This window comes from Bos grunniens, chromosome 9 (assembly GCF_055505025.1).
Source record: "Bos grunniens cultivar Pamir isolate PY7600 chromosome 9, Bosgru_T2T1.0, whole genome shotgun sequence".
NCBI lineage: Eukaryota > Metazoa > Chordata > Mammalia > Artiodactyla > Bovidae > Bos > Bos grunniens.
Genome location: NC_141173.1, coordinates 20,548,160 through 20,568,220, shown reverse-complemented (window position 1 = coordinate 20,568,220; position 20,061 = coordinate 20,548,160). Strand labels below are relative to the sequence as shown.

Here is a 20,061-nt window from a genome sequence, read left to right as displayed (position 1 = left end):
CATTTCTTGGCCTCTCCTTTTTAGATGACTTCTTAGAGGAATTGTATATTTCTCTCACCTGCAGTGAAATGACATGGATATGCTATGCTAAGTCACTTCAGTCATGTCCGATTCTGTGTGACCCCATAGACGGCAGCCCAGGAGGCTCCCCCGTCCCTGGGATTCCCCAAGCAAGAACACTGGAGTGGGTTGCCATTTCCTTCTCCAATGCATGAAAGTGAAAAGTGAAAGTGAAGTCGCTCAGTCGTGTCCGACTCGTAGCGGCCCCATGAACTGCAGCCTACCGGTCTCCTCCGTCCATGGGATTTTCCAAGCAAAAGTACTGGAGTGGGGTGCCATTGCCTTCTTCGAATGACATGGAGAGAAAGCATGATATAAAGGCAAGGGAGAAAGGTATTTGCTGTAAGGAGACAGATACAATTCCAAAGAAAATTTATAATTTCTTTTCCCAATATAATCCCTTGATAATTTTGTATGAGAGAAAATAATGTTAATACAGTATTTCATCAAATTTTAGAGAATGTAGCTCATATTATTCTTTTTAGGAACTGTACTAACCATTAACATTGCTAATCTACCTAAAATTACATTTGTGGTGGTCAATCTATATAATTGTTTTTAATTGTCTTTGTTTTGGGTGTGGTTTTCTCAACATGAGAATATACTATAGAGTATTCAGAGGGCTATAATTTTTCCCCCACAGGAAGAAATAGTTAGCAATGGTTAACTATTGCTAACTAGCTATTGCAATGGTCATTTCTATTTTGTACCTACAAAGTAAAATTTAGAACATTTTCTGTGGTTACTTAATTCAATTGTTAATGAAGAGAGGTATATCACAATAGCTTTTTAAAACATTTTTCAATATCTGTTGATGAATTTATTCTCTTTAAAGTATATTCATTGATAACAATTTCACTGGTAAAACGTCATAATTTAACTCTAATGATCTTTATCTCGTTCGACCCACACAACAACTATTTGAAGAAGATAAGGAATGTATTATCATCATTTATCAGATAAGAAGAGCCTTAAGGAGACTCTTGTCCAGGCCTTGGGCCTTGTCCACGCCCACAGATCTTAGGGCCAGAGATAAAAACAGAACTGAGGCCTCCTAATTCCGGGACCAGGATGCTTTTCATTATAACATACTCTCTATCTTCCTGGTTGCTCTTTTTTTAAAAAAAAAATTATTTACTTATGTATTTGTTGGCTGTGCTGGGTCTTCATTGCTGCGGGCTTTTCTCTAGTGGCAGCAAGTGGGGGCTTCCGTCTAGCTGTGGTGCTCGGGCTTCTTATTTCTGTGGCTTCCCTGCTGCAGACCCCGGGCTCTAGAGCACAGGCTCAGTAGTTGTGCTGCGCTAGCTAAGTTGCTCCGTGGCATGTGCAATCTTTCCAGGCCAGAAATCAAACCCATGTCGCCTGCATTGGTAGGTGGATAGAGTTTCTTGACCACTGAGCCACCAGAGAAGTCCCCTAGTTGCTCCTAAAATCTGTGATCTGTTGCATACAAAGGAAGTGCCAAAGAAAAATTCTATCAGTAAAATGAGCACTGTCTTAGTTAGGAATCTAACAAAATATGATCAAACTATGTTGTTTTCCTTTGGTCTTGTTCTTACTTATTCTAGATCAAAAAGGAATAAATAAATTCATACTACCAGAAATTTACCAAGAAACTGGTTATTTCACAGCTTTGAGGATTTTGTGCCCAATACTAATTCATGTATCATCCTTTATTTGGAAATCTTTTGTATTATTCTGGACCAAAATAGATAGGTAATATTAGAAATGTTGCTGAATCTGATTCATTTTTGATAATTAAAATTTGTGACATTGCAGATCAATTAAATTAGCTCCACCCAATAGACCTTATGACTCACAGACAGTTTAGTTTCTTGGTAAAAATGATCTCAGTAGAGCATGAGAAAATAATGTTTCTTTCAATTTCTAGTTTGCGTTTAAAACTAGGAATAATTTTATGATTGTTTAGGCCCTATTCACTGCTAAACCCTTGCAATTTTATTCTATACATGCTCTGGCTAGGGAGAACACTGTCCAATTTACAAAGACATTTTTTCTTTAAAGAATGCCTGTTGATTCTAGATATAAAATTGACTGATGTCAAACATTTAAAAGAAAAGTAAAAGTTATAGAAGGCAGAGATGTGATGGGCAGTAATGTGAAATTACTCTTGATTTGAGTTCCAAAAAATTAAGTAGAGCTTAATATATGTAGTAGAAACTCACTGAATGTTTGTATATAAATTAGTTTAACATGTATTCATGACATATATCTTAGCTTCTATCTTTTCTAGAAAAACCAGTGATATCCACAGTCTAGGTTAGGAGATCCTGTTGTTTCTATTGCCCCTCAGCATACTTCTGTAGCAATTTGTCATCAGTGGTGTCATTGAGATTAATATTTTTATTACTACATTTACTGGGGCTGCCAGAGACTGAAGCGGTGAGATTAACTCATCTTCCAATGTTACACAGTTGGCAAAGGAAGAGTCGTTAGTCATCACTTACTACCCTTTATTATACTTGTTTTACTTGTCTTTCTGCTGCATTGTTGATTCTTTGTGGATTACACCTGAGTAATCAGCTTCTACAATAGCAAGAGCAACCAATATTCTTTGAGTGGTCATACTGTTTTCCATGTCTGATCTCATTTAAATCTCACAACGTGTGTATGCTTAGGTACCAAATTCAACTGATTATACCGTAAGATACATTTGGTAGTTATTTCTTTTAAGATAAACCACATAATTGAAATGATTTCAAAAGGCTATAATTATTTTTCACATTTTATTTATTGATGATTTTAAAATAATCTTTATTCTTCAGAATAGATTGAATATAAATGAAAATTGCAAAGTACAGTGTTCTCATATACACCCCGCAGAGTTTCCCTTATTATTAACATCTCATTTTCATATTGCATATTTGTCACAGTTACTAAGCCAATATTGAGTCAGTACTTTATTCAAACTTTCTCAGTGTTTCTTTTTCCTTTCCAGGATCCCATCCAAAATACTATGTTACTTTTAGTTTTCAGGTCTCCTTAAATGCCTCTTGTCTATTACAGTTTCTCAAACTTTCCTTGCTTTTGATGAACTTAGTTTTGTGGAGAACTAAGATATTTTGACTTCCCTGGTGGCTCAGATGGTAAAGCATCTGCCTACAATGCGGGAGACCTGGGTTCAATCCCTGGGTTGGGAAGATCTCCTGGAGAAGGAAATGGCAACCCACTCCAGTATTCTTGCCTGGAAAACTCCATGGATGGAGGAGCCTGGTAGGCTACAGTCCATGGGTCACAAAGAGTCGGACACGACTGAGCGACTTCACTTTTTCAAGCTATTTTTTTGTAGAATACTCCTCAACTGGAATTCACCTAATGTTTTTCACATGATTAGACTGGGGTTATAGGCTTGGGGGAATAAGACCACAGAGGTAAAGTGCTATTTTTATCACATCAAAGCAAGGGTACATATTATCAATCTTTCTTATCACTGTCACTGTTGACCTTGATCACCTAGCTTAGGTAGTATTGGTCAGACTTATCTAACAAAAAGTTACTTTTTTTTTTCTTCCCTTTCCACATTGTGCTCTTTGGAAAGAAGTTACTACAAGCAGCCCTCACTTAGGGAGTGGGGTGTTATACCCCATCCCATCGAGTGGGGAATAGCTACCTAATTTTTTAGAATTCTTCTGCAAGGGATTTCTCTCTTCTTCCCCCTATATTTATTTGTTGAATCACTTCTATCTGTTTGGACTCACGGATCTTATTTTACACTTTGGGTTACAAGGCAATACTACTTTCTCTATTTTTTCACTCAAAGTGTTCCAGCTCTGGGCACTGGGAGCTCTTCCAGTTGTTTCCTGTGTCCCTTTGTCAAAACTCACACCAATTTGTATTTCTTTTCTTGAGGATTTCATGACTTCCTGGTACGAAAAGATGTTCGGGGGTCATCTTATACATTCCTACCCCAGTCCTAGAATCGGTCATTTTATCTTTGTTTACTTTGATAGGAGAATAGTGTTAGGAACCAAAATCTGGGTACTAAGTGTGCTTGTTGCCAGAAGGGTGTCAGTGCCTCTAAGCCCTCGCAGCTGACAGAGCAAAGATACATGTGTATATACACATCTCTATCAATAAATTAAGCTAATAATGATTTTTTATATGGATTTCTCCAACTCTATCACCCCATGGCTAATTTATAATAATCTTTTCCTTGCTTATTTATAAGCTTCCACTTCAACAATGAGAAACCTGGCTCATGCTATTCTCCATCCAGTTACTTAATTGTTCAGTTCCAGTGGACTCATATAGCAGCATCAGAACTGTGGACTTGTACTCCTGTGGGAAACAACCTTAGCAACTAGAGTACATTGCCTATGAGCATTTCCTTTTGCCTTTAGTCTTATAGACTATGCTGCTGCTGCTGCTAAGTCGCTTCAGTCGTGTCCGACTCTGTGCGACCCTATAGATGGCAGCCCACCAGGCTCCCCTATCCCTGGGATTCTCCAGGCAAGAACACTGGAGTGGGTTGCCATTTCCTTCTCCAATGCATGGAAGTGAAAAAATAAAGTGAAGTCACTTAGTCGTGTCCGACTCCTAGCGACCCCATGGACTGCAGCCCACCAGGCCCCTCTGTCCATGGGATTTTCCAGGCAAGAGTACTGGAGTAGGGTACCATTGCCTTCTCCACTTATAGACTCTACTCACTTCCAAATCTACTAGGGCAGCAAATTTTACCCTGACCCTCTTCAATGTGGTTGTTCCATACATTCTGTAATACAGTTACATTCTTTTGTCACAGCCTGTATTCCATCCTGCTATTCCCCAACCTTCTAAATGAATAATATATTAAGGCTCAACTCTTTGCTCTAAAGCTCTATGGATTGTGAGAAATGCATAGTGCTATTTATCTACCATCACAGTATCATATACAAGAGTATATCACCCACACAATTCCTTGTACTAGACATATTTAGCCTCTTCCTATCTCCCTGAGCCCTTCGGAAACCACAGATCTTTTTACTTTCTCCATAGTTTTGCCTTTTCAGAAATGTCAAATAATTGGAATTGTACAGTGTGTAGCCCTCTTCACACTAGTTTCTTTCACTTAGCAATATACATTTAAGTTTCATCCATGTCTTTCATGTCTTATTTCTTTGTTTTGCTGAATAGTATTCCACTGTATGGATGTACCACAATTTCTGTATCCATTCATCTATGGGAGAGCAGGTTGGTTACTTTCTGTTTTTGGTGGTTATGAAAAAGCTGCTATACATATCTATGTGCAGCTTTTTGTGTAGACATAAATTGTCAGATTAGTTGGGGAAATACTCATGAGTACAGTTTCTAGATTGCATGGTAAGACTATGTTTAGCATTGTGAAAAACCGCCAAACTGCCTTCCAGAGTGGCTGTACGACTTTGCATTTCTGCTACCAGTGAATGAGAGTTTCGTCTAATGTGTGCCTTAACCAGCGATTGGTGTTACCAAGGTTTTCTTTTCCTTGTTTTTTTTTTAATTTAGTCATTCTAATAGGCATTTAGTAGTATCTCATTGTTTTAATTTGCTGTTCTCTAATGACACGATACTGAGCCTCCGACATGTTTCTTTACCATCTGTATATTTTCTTTGGTGAAGTGTCTGATTCTTTTGCTTAATTTTAAACTGAATTGTTTTATTATTGTTGAATACTAAGGATTTGTTGAATGCTAAGAATTCTTTTTATATTTTGGATACAAGTCCTTTATCAGAAAAATGTTTTGCAAGTATTTTCTCCAAGTCTGTGGCTTGTTTTTTCATTTTCTAAACAGTCTCTAACAGAGCAGAAGTTTTTAATTTTAATGACTTATCAGTTTGTTTGTTTTTGGCTGTGCCATGTGGCATGTGGGATCTTAGTTCCCTGACCAAGGATTGAATCCATGCTCCGTGCAGTGGAAGTGTAGAGTCTTAACCACTGAACTGACAGGGCAGCCTCTTAATTTTTTTTTCATGAATTGTGACTTTGGTGTTGTATCTAAAAACTCATCATTGCAACCAAGGTCACCTAGATTATATCCTATGTTTTCATCTAGAAGTTTTATTATTTTACATTTTACACTTAGATCTGTGATCCAGTTTGAGTTAATTCTGGTGAAAGATGTATGGTTTTTGTTTTGTTTGTATATGGACACAATTTTTTCCAGAACAACTTGTTGAAAAGACTATTCCTTTTCCATTGAATTGCCTTTGTACTTTTGTTAAAGATCAGTTGAGGATATCTGTGTGTCTCTTTCTGGGGTGCTTTTTCTATTGTTCTGTGTATACATCCTTTTCTCAGTGTTGCACTGTCTTGATTACTGTAGCTTTACAGTGACTCCTGAAATCAAGCAGTGTAAGTTCTCCAATTTTGTTCTTTTTCAGTATTGTGTTAGCTAGTGTAGGTCTCCTTTTTTTTTTTTTTTTTATTGAAGTATAATTGACCTACTGCTGCTGCTGCTAAGTCATGTCAGTAGCATCCGACTCTGTGCGACCCCATAGACGGCAGCCCACGAGGCTCCTCTGTCCCTGGGATTCTCCAGGCAAGGACACTGGAGTGGGTTGCTATTGCCTTTTCCGAATTGACCTACAAGACTATGTTATTTCCAGGTGCATAACATGGGTGAGTCAATATATCTATACATTACAAAATTATGACCATGATGTGATTACCATGTCAGCCAACAAAGTTGTTACAATATTATTAATTGTATTTCCCCATCTTTACATTTAATCCCTGTCGCTCTTTTTTTTTTTTTTTTGGTAACTGGAAGTTTATCTCCCTCAGCTATTTCACTCATCCCTTATGCCCTTCCCCTCTGGTAACCACATTTGTTTTCTGTATCTATGACTGTTCTATTACATTTTTTCTTTCGTTTTGCTTTTAGATTCCACATATAAGTGAAATCATACAGAACTTGTCTTTCTAAATTTGATTTATTTTTCTTAGCATAATACCCTCTAGGTCCATCCATGTGGTCACAAATATAAAGATTTCATTCTTTTTTTTATGGCTGAATAATAAATCTACTGTGTGTGTGGATATATCTCTATCCATGTGTGCATATATGCTAAGTCACTTCACTTGTGTCTGACTCTGTGATCCTATGGATTGCAGTTACCAGACTACCCTGTCCATGGGATTCCCCAGGGAAGAATACTGGAGTAGATTCCTATGCCCTCTTCCAGAGGATCTTCCCAACCCAGGGACTGAACCCTGGACTCCTGCATTGTAGGCAGGCTCTTTACCATTAGCACCACCTGGGAAGCCCATCTATATCTATAGCTATATCATCTGTCTAGCCATACACATCTTCTTTCAGTCATCTATTGATGGGTGTGACAGACTTTATTTTCTTGGGCTCCAAAATCACTGCAGATGGTGACTGCAGCCATGAAATTAAAAGACGCTTGCTCCTTGGAAGAAAAGCTATGACCAACCTAGACAGCATATTCAAAAGCAGAGACATTACTTTGCCAATAAAGGTTCATCTAGTCATGTATGGATGTTACAGTTGGATTATAAAGAAAGCTGAGAGCCGAAAAATAATGCTTTTGAACTGAGGTGTTGGAGAAGACTCTTGAGAATCCCTTGGACTGTGAGGAGATCCAACCAGTCAATCCTAAAGGAAATCAGTCCTGAATATTCATTGGAAGGACTGATGCTGAAGCTGAAACTCCAATACTTTGGCCACCTGATGCGAAGAACTGATTCATTGGACAAGACCCTGATGCTGGGAAAGATTGAAGGCAGGAGGAAAAGGGGACGACAGAGGATGAGACAGTTGGATGGCATCACTGACTCTATGGACATGAGTTTGAGCAAGCTGTGGGAGTTGGTGATGGACAGGGAAGCCTGACGTGCTGCAGTCTATGGGGTCACAAAGAGTCGGACATGACTGAGCGACTGAACTGAACTGGACTGATTGATGTGTACTTAGATTGCTTCAATATCTTGGCTATTGTAAATAATGCTGCAATAAAACTAGTGTTTTTATTTTCTTTGGAAAAATACCTGGAAATGGGATTGCTGGGTCACATGGCAGTTCTATTTTTAATTTTTTGAGGAACCTTCATATGTTTTCCATAGTGACTGAATTAACTTACATTCCCACCAACAGTGTGCAAAGGTTCCCTTTTCTCCACATCCTTGCCAGCCCTTGCATTTCTTGTCTTTTTGATAACAATTCTCACAGGTGCAAGGTGCTATCTCATTGTGGTTTTCATTTGCATTTTTCTGATGATAGAGATGTTGAGCATCTTTTCATGTGCCTGTCAGCCATCTGTATGTCGTCTTCAGAAAAAACGTCTATTCAGATCCTCTGCTCACTTTTATTTTTTTACTGACTTCTGAATTTTATTTTTCTTTCAATTACATTATTTTAAAAATTTATTTATTTTTTAATTAAGAGATAATTGCTTAACAGAATTTTGTTTTCTGTCAAATTTCAGCACTTTTTAATCAGCTTGTTTCTTTGATATTGAATTCTTTGTATATTTTGGTTATTGACTCCTTATCAGATACATCATTTTCCATGATCTGATGGGCAATTTTAAAAGAGTATTTAAACTGCTGTGTGAGAAGGAGGAAAGAAATGCATGCAGAGAGAGCAGATAAGGGGTGGATGAAGTGATTAAGGTGAGGAGGAGATGATGGAAGCTTAGGTTAAAGTGTATGCAGTGGAGCTGAGTGAAGTGGAAGGAGTCAAGATACGTTTTGCAGTAGCAGTGATCGGACTTGGTCATGGATTGCATATGGGTGGTAAGGGAGGGTAAAGTGTCGGTGATGGGTTGGGGCATGTGTAGTAATGAAAGAAGATGAAGCAAGAACAGACGTGGGGGAAATGTGTCCTAACATCTCAGATTCAGACGCCTGAAGCCCATCAAAGACAAAGTACCACACAAGCTGTGAGATTTATGAACTTGAAAGAAGGCTGTACACTGGAAATACACATTTGGGAGTTATACAAAGATGGCAACCAATGCCATGAGAATGGATCAAAAGGCAGGAGGTGTAATATAAGAATTCTGATATTCAAAGATCAGAAAGAAGAGGAGGAGCTAGTGAAAAAGAATGAGAAAGGGGAGCAGATATAAATGACAGTAGAGAAGCCAAGACTTTCCTTCAGCTTTGCCTTTTAATTTTGTCCATGGATTCTTCAGGGTCACAGCTGTTTCTCCAAGGTCTAAGGGAGGTCATTCACTTTTCTGCAGTTCTTCTTCTCCTGCGAATGTCCTACTGAATAGCTGCTGGGCCCCAAACACTTTAGCTCATCACTAGCAACTTTCTTTAAATTCAGTCACATATGGCCATTTTCCTGAAGGCATCCCCAGAATAAATATCAAGATGGCTGGTGAAAGATGGCTTCTGCAGTCAGCTAAATGCTGGCCTGGAATCAAGAGTCAGATTTTCAATACTAAGTCCTTGAAATTCAGCCAGTCTCTTTATCACGTGAATTGGTTTTCCCTCAGGGGTCTCTTTTGTCTTCTGCTATGATGAAACCAGACTGACTGTCAGTAATGGGAAGGTGAGAGCAAGGTGAAGAAGTGTTCTCCTTAACACTTTCCATTTATCATCAGATTTCATGGTCAAGGTCTATATCATTGGGGAAGATGGTGATATTATAGGATGTAGTAAATGAAAGAACCGTAAACCTAGAAATACTCAGTTGAGTGTGATAGAATCTTTCTGGATTATAACCAAGCCAGAAGAACTGGGAGCAATACTGTGCTTTGGCACTCATCACTATGTCCCTGAATGCACAATATGGCCTTGAAGTATAGCTATGTGAAGAGAGATAGGACCAAGAGCACTGATCTATAAAAGAGTCTAGACTGGGTGTACGTACTGGGGATCTCAAAATAATGAATATTCAGTGCAAGATGTTTGGAGCTGAGATTCTTGGGAAGGGAGTAGTGTTTGCTCCTAGAAGTGTAGATCGGAATTTCCAGAAGTTACACAGTTTGAAAAACCATTCTGATTCATAATTCTGGTGGAGGTGGTGATGAGTGAGCCTCAGTTCAGTTCAGTTCAGTCGCTCAGTCGTGTCCAACTTTTTGCAAGCCCACGAACCGTAGCATGCCAGGCCTCCCTGTCCATCACCAACTCCCAGAGTCCACCCAAACTCATTTCCATTGAGTCGGTGATGCCATCCAACCATCTCATCCTCTGTTGTCCCCTTCTCCTGCTGCCCTCAATCTTTCGCAGCATCAGGTCTTTTCAAATGAGTCAGTTCTTTGCATCAGGTAGCCAAAGTACTGGAGTTTCAGCTTCAACATCAGTCCTTCCCATGAACACCCAGGACTGATCTCCTTTAGGATGGACTGGTTGGATCTTCTTGCAGTCCAAGGGACTCCCAAGAGTCTTCTCCAACACCACAGTTCAAAGGCACCAATTCTTTGGCACTCAGCTTTCTTTATAGTCCAACTCTCACATCCATACATGACTACTGGAAAAACCATAGCCTTGACTAGATGGATCTTTGTTGGCAAAGTAATGTCTCTGCTTTTTAATATGCTGTCTATGTTGGTCACAACTTTCCTTCCAAGGAGTAAGTGTCTTAAAAATTTCTTGGCTGCAATCACCATCTGCAGTGATTTTGGAGCCCCCCAAAATAAAGTCAGCCACTGTTTCCACTGTTTCCCCATCTATTTGCCATGAAGTGATGGGACTGGATGCCATGATCTTAGTTTTCTGAATGTTGAGCTTTAAGCCAACATTTTCACTCTACTCTTTCACTTTCATCAAAATGAAAGCTCTTTAGTTTTTCACTTTCTGCCATAAGGGTGGTGTCATCTGCATATCTGAGGTTATTGGTATTTCTCCCGGCAATTTTGATTCCAACATGCACTTCTTCTAGCCCAGCGTTTCTCATGATGTACTCTGCATATAAGTTAAATAAACAGGGTGACAATATACAGCCTTGAGTGAGCCTAACGTATGCTTTATCCCCAGCCTCCAATATGCACAGTTAAAAATTATTATAGGGACTTCCCTGGTGGTCCAGTTGTTAAAGACTCCAAGCTTCTACTGCAGGGCGTGTGGGTTTGATCCCCGGTTGGGAAACTAGATCCTGCGTGCCACAACTAAAAGATTCCCCATGATCAACAAAAAGATCCTGCATGCTGCAACCAAGACCTGGTGTAGCCAAATAAATAAATAAGCAGTACAAACATGTGATTCTAGATTGAGGAGAAATCAGAGCTAACCAAGGCCTTTGCATTTATGACTCTCTCATTTAATTTAACTCTTTCTTCAAAGATTCTTTTCTTGGTACTTATTTTTTTGAGCATTGTATTTTAAATGGAACTAAGATCCCACAGGCTGAGTGGTCTGGCCACCAAAAAAAAGAAAAGATAAAAAATACAAACAGAAAAAAATTATTATAATAAATCCAGTGAAATATAAATAAACTGGGAAAATACATTAGCAACATATATAGCAAACTGTTAGGGCTATAGTCCATGGGGTCACAAGGAGGAGGACATGACTGAAGCAACTTAGCACACACACACAGAGCAACAACTTTATTACATAAAATCTCTTATAAATCAGTAAGAAAAATAGATGTAACTAATAAAGTGTGCAACAAATACAAGTAGACAGTTCTCAAAAGAAAGAAGCTTAAATGCCAATAAACATGATTAACTGTTAAGCAACAGTAAGTATCATTATCAGCCCATCTGATTAGTAATGACTATAGAACATAATTAAATTCAGCAAGAATAATGGGGTGTATAGAAATGAGCACACTTTCATAATTTTGGTGGAATTATGAACTGATGTAATTCTGGAGGTTAATCAGTCATCAGATCAGATCAGATCAGTCGCTCAGTCGTGTCCGACTCTTTGTGACCCCATGAATTACAGCACGCCAGGCCTCCCTGTCCATCACCAACTCCCGGAGTTCACTGAGACTCACGTCCATCGAGTCAGTGATGCCATCCAGCCATCTCATCCTCTGTCGTCCCCTTCTCCTCCTGCCCCCAATCTCTCCCAGCATCAGAGTCTTTTCCAATGAGTCAACTCTTCACATGAGGTGGCCAAAGTACTGGGGTTTCAGCTTTAGCATCATTCCTTCCAAAGAAATCCCAGGGCTGATGTCCTTCAGAATGGACTGGTTGGATCTCCTTGCAGTCCAAGGGACTCTCAAGAGTCTTCTCCAACACCACAGTTCAAAAGCATCAATTCTTTGGCACTCAGCCTTCTTCACAGTCCAACTCTTGCATCAATACATGACTACTGGAAAAACCATAGCCTTGACTAGATGAACCTTTGTTGGCAAAGTAATGTCTCTGCTTTTGAATATACTATCTAGGTTGGTCATAACTTTCCTTCCAAGGAGTAAGCGTCTTTTAATTTCATGGCTGCAGTCACCATCTGTAGTGATTTTGGAGCCCAGAAAAATAAAGTCTGACACTGTTTCCACTGTTTCCCCATCTATTTGCCATGAAGTGATGGGATCTTCATTTTCTGAATGTTGAGCTTTAAGCCAACTTTTTCACTCTCCACCTTCACTTTCATCAAGAGGCTTTTTAGTTCCTCTTCACTTTCTGCCATAAGGGTGGTGTCATCTGCATATCTGAGGTTATTGATATTTCTCCTGGCAATCTTGATTCCAGCTTGTGTTTCTTCCAGTCCAGCGTTTCTCATGATGTACTCTGCATATAAGTTAAATAAACAGGGTGACAATATACAGCCTTGACGAATTCCTTTTCCTATTTGGAACCAGTCTGTTGTTCCATGTCCAGTTCTAACTGTTGCTTCCCGACCTGCATACAAATTTCTCACGAGGCAGATCAGGTGGTCTGGTATTCCCATCTCTTTCAGAATTTTCCACAGTTTATTCATCAGATACCCAAAATTTTAAATTAAAGCTCCTTGACCTAGAAATTTCCCTTGTAGAAATTTATGCTAAGAATATAGTTAGACAAGTTCACAAAATTGTGCATACTGGGGTACTAACAGTTAAATTGCTATAATAGCTCAAGTTGTAAACAATCTAAATTGCAGAGACTAAATAAATTGTGGTATATCCATATAATGGAATATTATGTAGTCAGTATTTTTACATTGAAAAGTGCTCTAATCTATTGTTAAGAAATAGATTTCTATTTTTAGAAAGCAGATTATAGAATAGCATTAAAATAAACATTTTTGTAAAGAGAAAAGAGCTTATATAGACGTGTAATGCATGCATGCTAAGTCACTTTAGTTGTGTCCAACTCTGTGCGACCCTATGGACAGCAGCCCACCAGGCTCCTCTGTCCATGGGATTCTCTAGGCAAGAATACTGCAGTGGGTTGCCATTTTCTTCTCCAATAGATGTGTAAAAATTGGAAAAAGAAGAGAGATGAGATTGTGAGGGATTTTCACTTCACTGTTTTATTTGTAATTTTTTCAATATACAAGAATTATCAGGAGAATCAATATCCACTTCATATAATAAAAATAATTATATACAAGGTAACAAAAAAGTAAACATCCTAACAAATTTTTAATGAAAGGTGCCTTAAGGAAAAGATTGTAATTTCAAACTAGCTAAGAATATATGTGGCTCAGCCATCTATGGGGTCACACAGAGTCGGACACAACTGAAGCGACTTAGCAGCAGCAGCTGGTAAAGAATTTGCCTACAATATGGGAGACCTGAGTTCGATCCCTGGGTTGGGAAGATCCCCTGGAGAAGGGAAAGGCTACCCACTCCAGTATTCTGGCCTGGAGAATTTCATGGACTGAATAGCCCTTGAGGTCACAAAGAGTCGGACACAACTGAGCAACTTTCACTTTCACTTTCTTTCATGGTGTAATGGATACCACATACTTTTTTACCTTTATGGAGTAGGGGGTGGAATGGCCAGTGGAATTAACAGAAAACTAGAACTAATAGACAGCAATTACTATCGATTTTCTTCATTTTCTGTGAGTATGATCCACTTGGCAACATTTACTTCTGTAAGATTCAGGGTCTCTCTACTGCTCTTTATCAGACTTCCTTTCACTCCTGACTCAACAGATTTTTAAGTTCTGCTTTCTTTGAAAGCATAGGTTGCTGACAATATTGACAACATGGAAATACAGAAACACCAGGGGAAAAAAGTGGATAGCTTGATTTATGTTCTTAACTCTGTATGGGCTGGAAGACATTTAAAATATATTTTGCTATTTTATGTAAAATGATCTTTTTATAATCATATCCTCTCCTTTAGTTTTTGTAGGTAACTGTATTGTATTTATATTCATTCCCCAAGAAAGAACTCCATTCTCAAAATTTTGCAGATACCAACCATGGATGCTTGTATTTGATTTTGTTCTGACATAATGCCACCAAGATCTTGGTTAGATGTCTGCCACTCTAGCTGAGTGGACATGCAAGTCTTCTGTTGCACAAATAGGGTAGGTAGACTTTGGGTTTGGTCAGCCAGTGGTGTTTGTACACACCTTGTGAGTTGAGGACTGGTCTGTCAGTCTCCATGCTGGGTGATAGGTCAGGGCAGGTGAGTTCTAGGGCTCTGGTTCTTGGTGTATGTTTGGACAGCCCATAAATGCAAACAAACATACTACTCTACCAGGTAGGTCATGGAAGCCCTGCGTGCAAGTGCCCTGCCTGACATCTGTCATCACTTGTCTAGGATTTTTGTATATGTGACAGGCGCCCCCTAGTGAATAGAGGCACTTAAGTTGGCCTCACTATAAAAAAGAGGCTGGGGAAATACCATCTGAAATGGTTTTAAGAATTTGACACTGTATTAAACAAGCAGAGATGCTGAGATTTTGCAAATGTGAAAGCGAAAGAGGGGAGGGATCTGTTCTCCATAGAAAGTATTCAGGATCTCACAATGCAGAAATAGTAGTCAATTTTCTAGATGAAATTCAAACTAATCTGAACCTTGCCAGACCATCAAAATAGAAGAGTAAATTGTTGATCATTATTCACTCTTATCCACTACAGTATTCTTGCCTGGGAAATCCCCTGGACAGAGGAGCCTGGCAGGCTACAGTCCACGGGGTCACACAAGAGTCAGATGGGACTTAGCAACTAAAACAACAATCCACTCTCCAAACTTGACAGGATGTTTTATACATACTGTATAGCTTCTAGAATGGGACAGATACACATAAATTTAGGTTGAGACTTGAGAAACCATAATTTCAATATAAAAACCTTCAGTCTGGTTTTTTGATAAATTACATTTTGCTTGGTTAATTTCCAAAAAAAAAAAGCATTTAATGAAGACTCTGGTTACTTGTGTGATACAATAAATCAGTTACTTTTAGTTATCGCTTCTCTCCTTAAAATGTCTGCCACTTACAGTTCTTTTTATATTCTGAAAAAATATATTATCATTTTGACATCATCATAAATACTTATTTATAGCACTGGGTTGGGTCTTTGAAAAGGAACCCAAAATAATTCTTATCCTCCAGGATGCTTCCAATATAAAATAAAATCAAAGATCATATAACAGGTCAATTGGCAAACAAATAACTATGACAAAGATAGTATTCAGATTATTTTAATACTGTCAAAGAGCACAAGAAATTAACACTGCACTCAAAGGCCTGTATTTATTGATCCATCAGTGGCCTTTAACTGGAGCATCCTAAATCAACAATTGGTGAAAAGGTTACACAAAAAGTAGGTGACATGCTTAAATATCAAGTAGGTGAAAAGGTTATTGGACTATTCTCAAAGGTCTTATTTGATGTCAGAAGCTAATTATGAACTGAGTGTAGTGTAGTTTTGGTACTTTTTAGAGGTTCACTTTTCAGGGGTAAGATTATCTTGTGGCCTCCTATCTTCTTCTCATCTAAACAATAAATAAATAAACAACTCATCCCTCTTTTGCCTAGATTGTCTTTTGTGTCCTGAGTAATCATCCTTTCAGATTCACCACAACTCCTTCAGGTCTGAGCAGACTTCTCTAACTGTAAGGCCTCTCTAGGCCCTCTTTCTTCTCCTAATGACCTCGTTTACTTATTATAACCTCACTTAACAATTACACTGCTTTGATTACTCCCTGAATATTAAAAGACTCTACCGAACAATAAACGTGAGCATTTATTCAAATTATTTAACTTGTTAATGATTAGCTCCCCAAAGTCCATTCTCCATCACCGTAGCTCAGAAGACAAATATCCTTTTACTTATTTAGAAGGATAACTTCAGCATCTCCCTTATAGTGGTGACATCAGTGCAGGCGGAGGTGAAACAAACCAACCAACCAAAAATCAAAAACAAAAACCCAAGGGACACCGAAATGACTGACAAGTAGGGACCAAAGCACGTCGCCCATCAGCCTTGCCCACAAGACTCCCATCCTTCACCTGTCCTGTTTTCTAAGATGCATCCCGGGCGGATGCGAGGTCACCTGTGGGCAGGCGGAAGACTTCTCCGCAGCGGCCTAGAGGGAGAGGGAGGCGGGAAAGGGGCTGGGGACGCGGTGGGGCGGGTGACCTGGGCGAAGAGGGCGCGGGGAAGCCGCCGTGCGGGTCTCCCCGAACGCGGCGGCCAGAGCAGGGATCCGGGGCGCCTGCGCGGCCGCCGCCCCCGCCGCAGCATCCCTGCGCCGTCCCCGGGCGCGCGCGCGCGCGCGGGCGGGCGGGCGGGAGGAGGGGCGCGCCGGCCCCTCCGCCCCGCGCGGCCACGTGACGCCGGCCGAGGAGACTGGAGCGGCGGCGGCGGCGCGCGGCGGCAGACTGGTGCAGCGCCCGGCGCGCGCGGCGGCGTCTCCTCCGCCTGCTTCTCCTTCCCTCCTCCTCCTCCCCGGAGCCTCGACGGTCCCTTGCCCTCCGCCCGGCTCCTCGCCGCCGCGTCCCCGCCGCCGCGGGGCCCCGAGGAGGAGGCGAGGACGCAGCTGCGGCGCCGCCGCCGCCGTTAGACGGGGGGACTCGCGGGGGAAGGGGGTCCCCCGGCCGCCGCCGCCGAGGCCAGCCCTCCCGCGGGGTGTCCGCTTCCTCCTCGCGTCGCCGCCGGCGCCCGCTCTCGGCCGGGATGGGGCTCCTGGACTCGGAGCCGGGCAGCGTCCTGAACGCGGTGTCCACGGCGCTGAACGACACCGTGGAGTTCTACCGCTGGACCTTGTCCATCACAGGTAAAGCCGCCGCCTCGCCATCCTCGCCGTCCTCGCCATCCTCGCCGCCCTCTCCATCCTCGCCGTCCTCGCCGTCCTCTCCATCCTCGCCGTCCTCTCCATCCTCGCCATCCTCCCCCGGGGGGGACCTCGGCCTCGGCCCCGACTGCCCTCCGCCGCCCGCCCGGCGGCTGTTGGGGTGTTGCGGGTCCGAGGACCGGCGGGCGGGCGGGCGGGCGGGCAGGCACTGGTTAAATCGGATCCGAACGTTAAGGCGCTCCCCTCCCCCGGCGCCCGCACGGTTTCCCTCTTGAGCTCCTTCCAGCGGGTCTCGCCAGGTTTCTCGGATGCAGGCGCTTCGATCGCAGCTGGAGCCTGGCGCAGGCCCGCCCCACCCTGTGGCCGCGCACCTGCCGGGCTCTGACCGTTCTCTCCGGCTCCGGGGTCTGCTGTAACCTTTAGGAACATTCCGTGATGGGGCTCGTGGGAGGGGAGCAGGGCCCGGGGTCGGGGTGGGGGGTCGCTGTCCTTTTGGGCTCCTGGTTGCCTTGACACACCTGCCCGTAATTTTCTTGTATGGCTTGTCCGTCCGCAACATCGTTTGGAAGGAAAAGTCGGAAGCCATTGTTCGGCTCCTTGAACCTGGGAGGGGGTTAGTTTCGGAGGCTTTTTCATCCGCCCGGAGGTTCCAAGTGATTGTCTGCGAAGGCTTTGCGCAGTGCAGTGCGGTCAGGGGGAGGGGGGGAAGCTAAAACAACCGGGAGAGAAATGGGGAATCTGTAGGATGGGGGGTCTCTACAGCAGCACCTAGAGGTGGTCCCAGAAGCCTGCATGGGTATCATTTTCTTAAATTGACCAACTTTTCTCTTTCGCCGTCGCAGTTTGACAGGGATCCTTAGTTAACTGAGCTAGGCGGCTTTCCTGCCTAAGGGGAGGCAGTTGTTATACTTTACCATTTTTTTTCTTTATTTGCTTCAGTTACTTTTGGGTTTAAAGCGTTTACAAAATTTTGAAATAATAAACGAGGCCAACAGGATTTTAGGAGGGATCTTATGTTTTCTCATTTGCCAGTCCTTTTGCAGTACTGCCCTTCATGCCAACAGTGAAAGAGGTTTACGTGACATGTTACCATCGAGCCCCCCTTCCCTAGAAATGGAAATATATTCCTATAGTTTGGTGTCTGTTGTATAGTTTGGTGTTTGTTGTTAGAGGCAGTGGTTGCAGCATGAATTCATGGATATATGTTGTGGGAAAAAACGTATTCTGAAATTATTTCTGTGGGAGACAAAATGATTCCTTGGCATTGCCTCGGTTTTAACTTCAGCAAAGTTCTTTTTCAGAAGATGTTAAGTTTGACAGTGAGAAATAAGCGATTTAATTAGCTGTTGCACTTGAAAATGGTTAAAAAGCAGTTTTTAATGGAGTCATTGATTTTTAAAGTCTCCCTTCTATATAGTGTCCATTGAGGTTTTGCGGTACCTACAAAAACTGGGAGAGATGTATCATTTCCTTCATCTCTGTGATTTTGGTTATTTAAACATTGCATCAGGGTTTCCCATTACACAATTGTGCAGAGCTGAACATCACGCTAATTGGTTGGCAGATAATTGCACTTTGCATATTTCAGACTCCAGACATTGTCAAGGTCCTCCAATCTCCATATAGCCAGCCACACCCAGGACTTCTCATGCCTGTCTGTCTGCCCTCCCTCAGAGCTTTCCCACCTTTGGGAAGGCTCAATTTTAGAACCATTGAGAGCAAAGGTAGAATGTACCTTTCTGTGATGGTTAGTTCCTTCCTAATGATGCTGGTTGAAGAAGGAAATGGCAACCCACTCCAGTATTCTTGCCTGGAGAATCCCATGGACGGAGGAGCCTGGCGGGCTACAGTCCACGGGGTCGCAAAGAGTGGAACACGACTGAGCGACTTTACTTACTTACTTAATGATGCTAGTATTAAAAAAAAAAAAAAGTCACAAGTGAAGTGGGAAATTTCGTGCAGTTGCCTCATGTGAAAGCTTTCCTCTGGCCTGTGAAGGGCAAATAAAATAATATAGTATCGTGGACCCAGCCTGAGAAATGAGAGTAGCTACCAGAAAGAAGTGACCTCTCACTAGCAGGTCAGAGGGAAGGTATTTGCCCATGCTCTGGCTATCCACTTACGAAACCTGAGACTGCTTCCTTGCTTTGAGCTACCTAGTGTAGGTAGATGGTATTTCTTAACCAACTTAGAGGCTTAGTGGGATATAGTCTGCTCTGCCTTACTGCTGTGTAAGGAGGACTATTTCAGACTCAGGCACAAGAGCTGGTCTGAACCCCGAGCTGCCCCATTTCTTCTCACCCTGTCGCCACACCCCCGCTTCTACGCTTTCCTATCTTCGACTGATTCATACGACTGATTCCAAGAGGCCCTCCTTCCTATAATTTCATGAATATCTGGGTGAAGGAGTTTCAAAGTAGAAAAGTAGCTTAGGAGATGAGGCTGAAGAAAAAGTTGATGAATTTGGAAGGAGGGTAAGATAAAAGTGGGCAGAGAGAAAGATGGTCTTGAGAAATAGTGGCGAGTATGGTGAAAGAATTCAGATCCTCCAGGGAGAGCAAGAGATGAACAAGGCTGCCTGCCCTGGAGCGCTTTCATCCCCACGTGGTAGCTGTGGGCTTCTTGCTTCCTGTTCTGTCAGTTCATTAAACATTTCTCTCCCCGAGGTGTCTGCCCAAGTGTAAAGTTAATGTCAAGGTTTCTGCCTAACTCTGTTTACTTTGGGCAGTCTAATAGGAATAGTTACACACTTGGGGAGTACGTTTGATGATTCCAAAGATTTTTGCCCTAGGGCAATGTCTGGAAAAATTTAAATTTTTTGCTATTATATTAAATGACGGTATTTAATAACACATGTCCAAAGCAATGCATAAAAACCGGGCTTTTCAAAGACACATCTAGCAAATGCAGAAT

The 20,061-nt window shown here is 41.7% G+C and overlaps 1 protein-coding gene across 3 annotated transcripts in view; it reads left to right on the top strand.

Moving 5' to 3' along the window:
• Nucleotides 1-16,701: 16,701 nt before the first annotated feature.
• Nucleotides 16,702-20,061, top strand: part of ELOVL4 (ELOVL fatty acid elongase 4) — a 38,931-nt gene continuing 35,571 nt past the window's right edge. Inside the window, exon 1 of one of the 3 annotated variants that reach the window (XM_086316279.1) lies at nt 16,702-17,130. In XM_086316279.1, coding sequence (XP_086172405.1) covers nt 17,031-17,130 — 100 coding nt within the window. In that variant the 5' untranslated portion in view covers nt 16,702-17,030. Of the gene's footprint in view, nt 17,131-17,373; nt 17,554-20,061 lie in introns of those variants that run through there. The other 2 variants (XM_086316278.1, XM_086316277.1) reach the window with 2 other exon arrangements.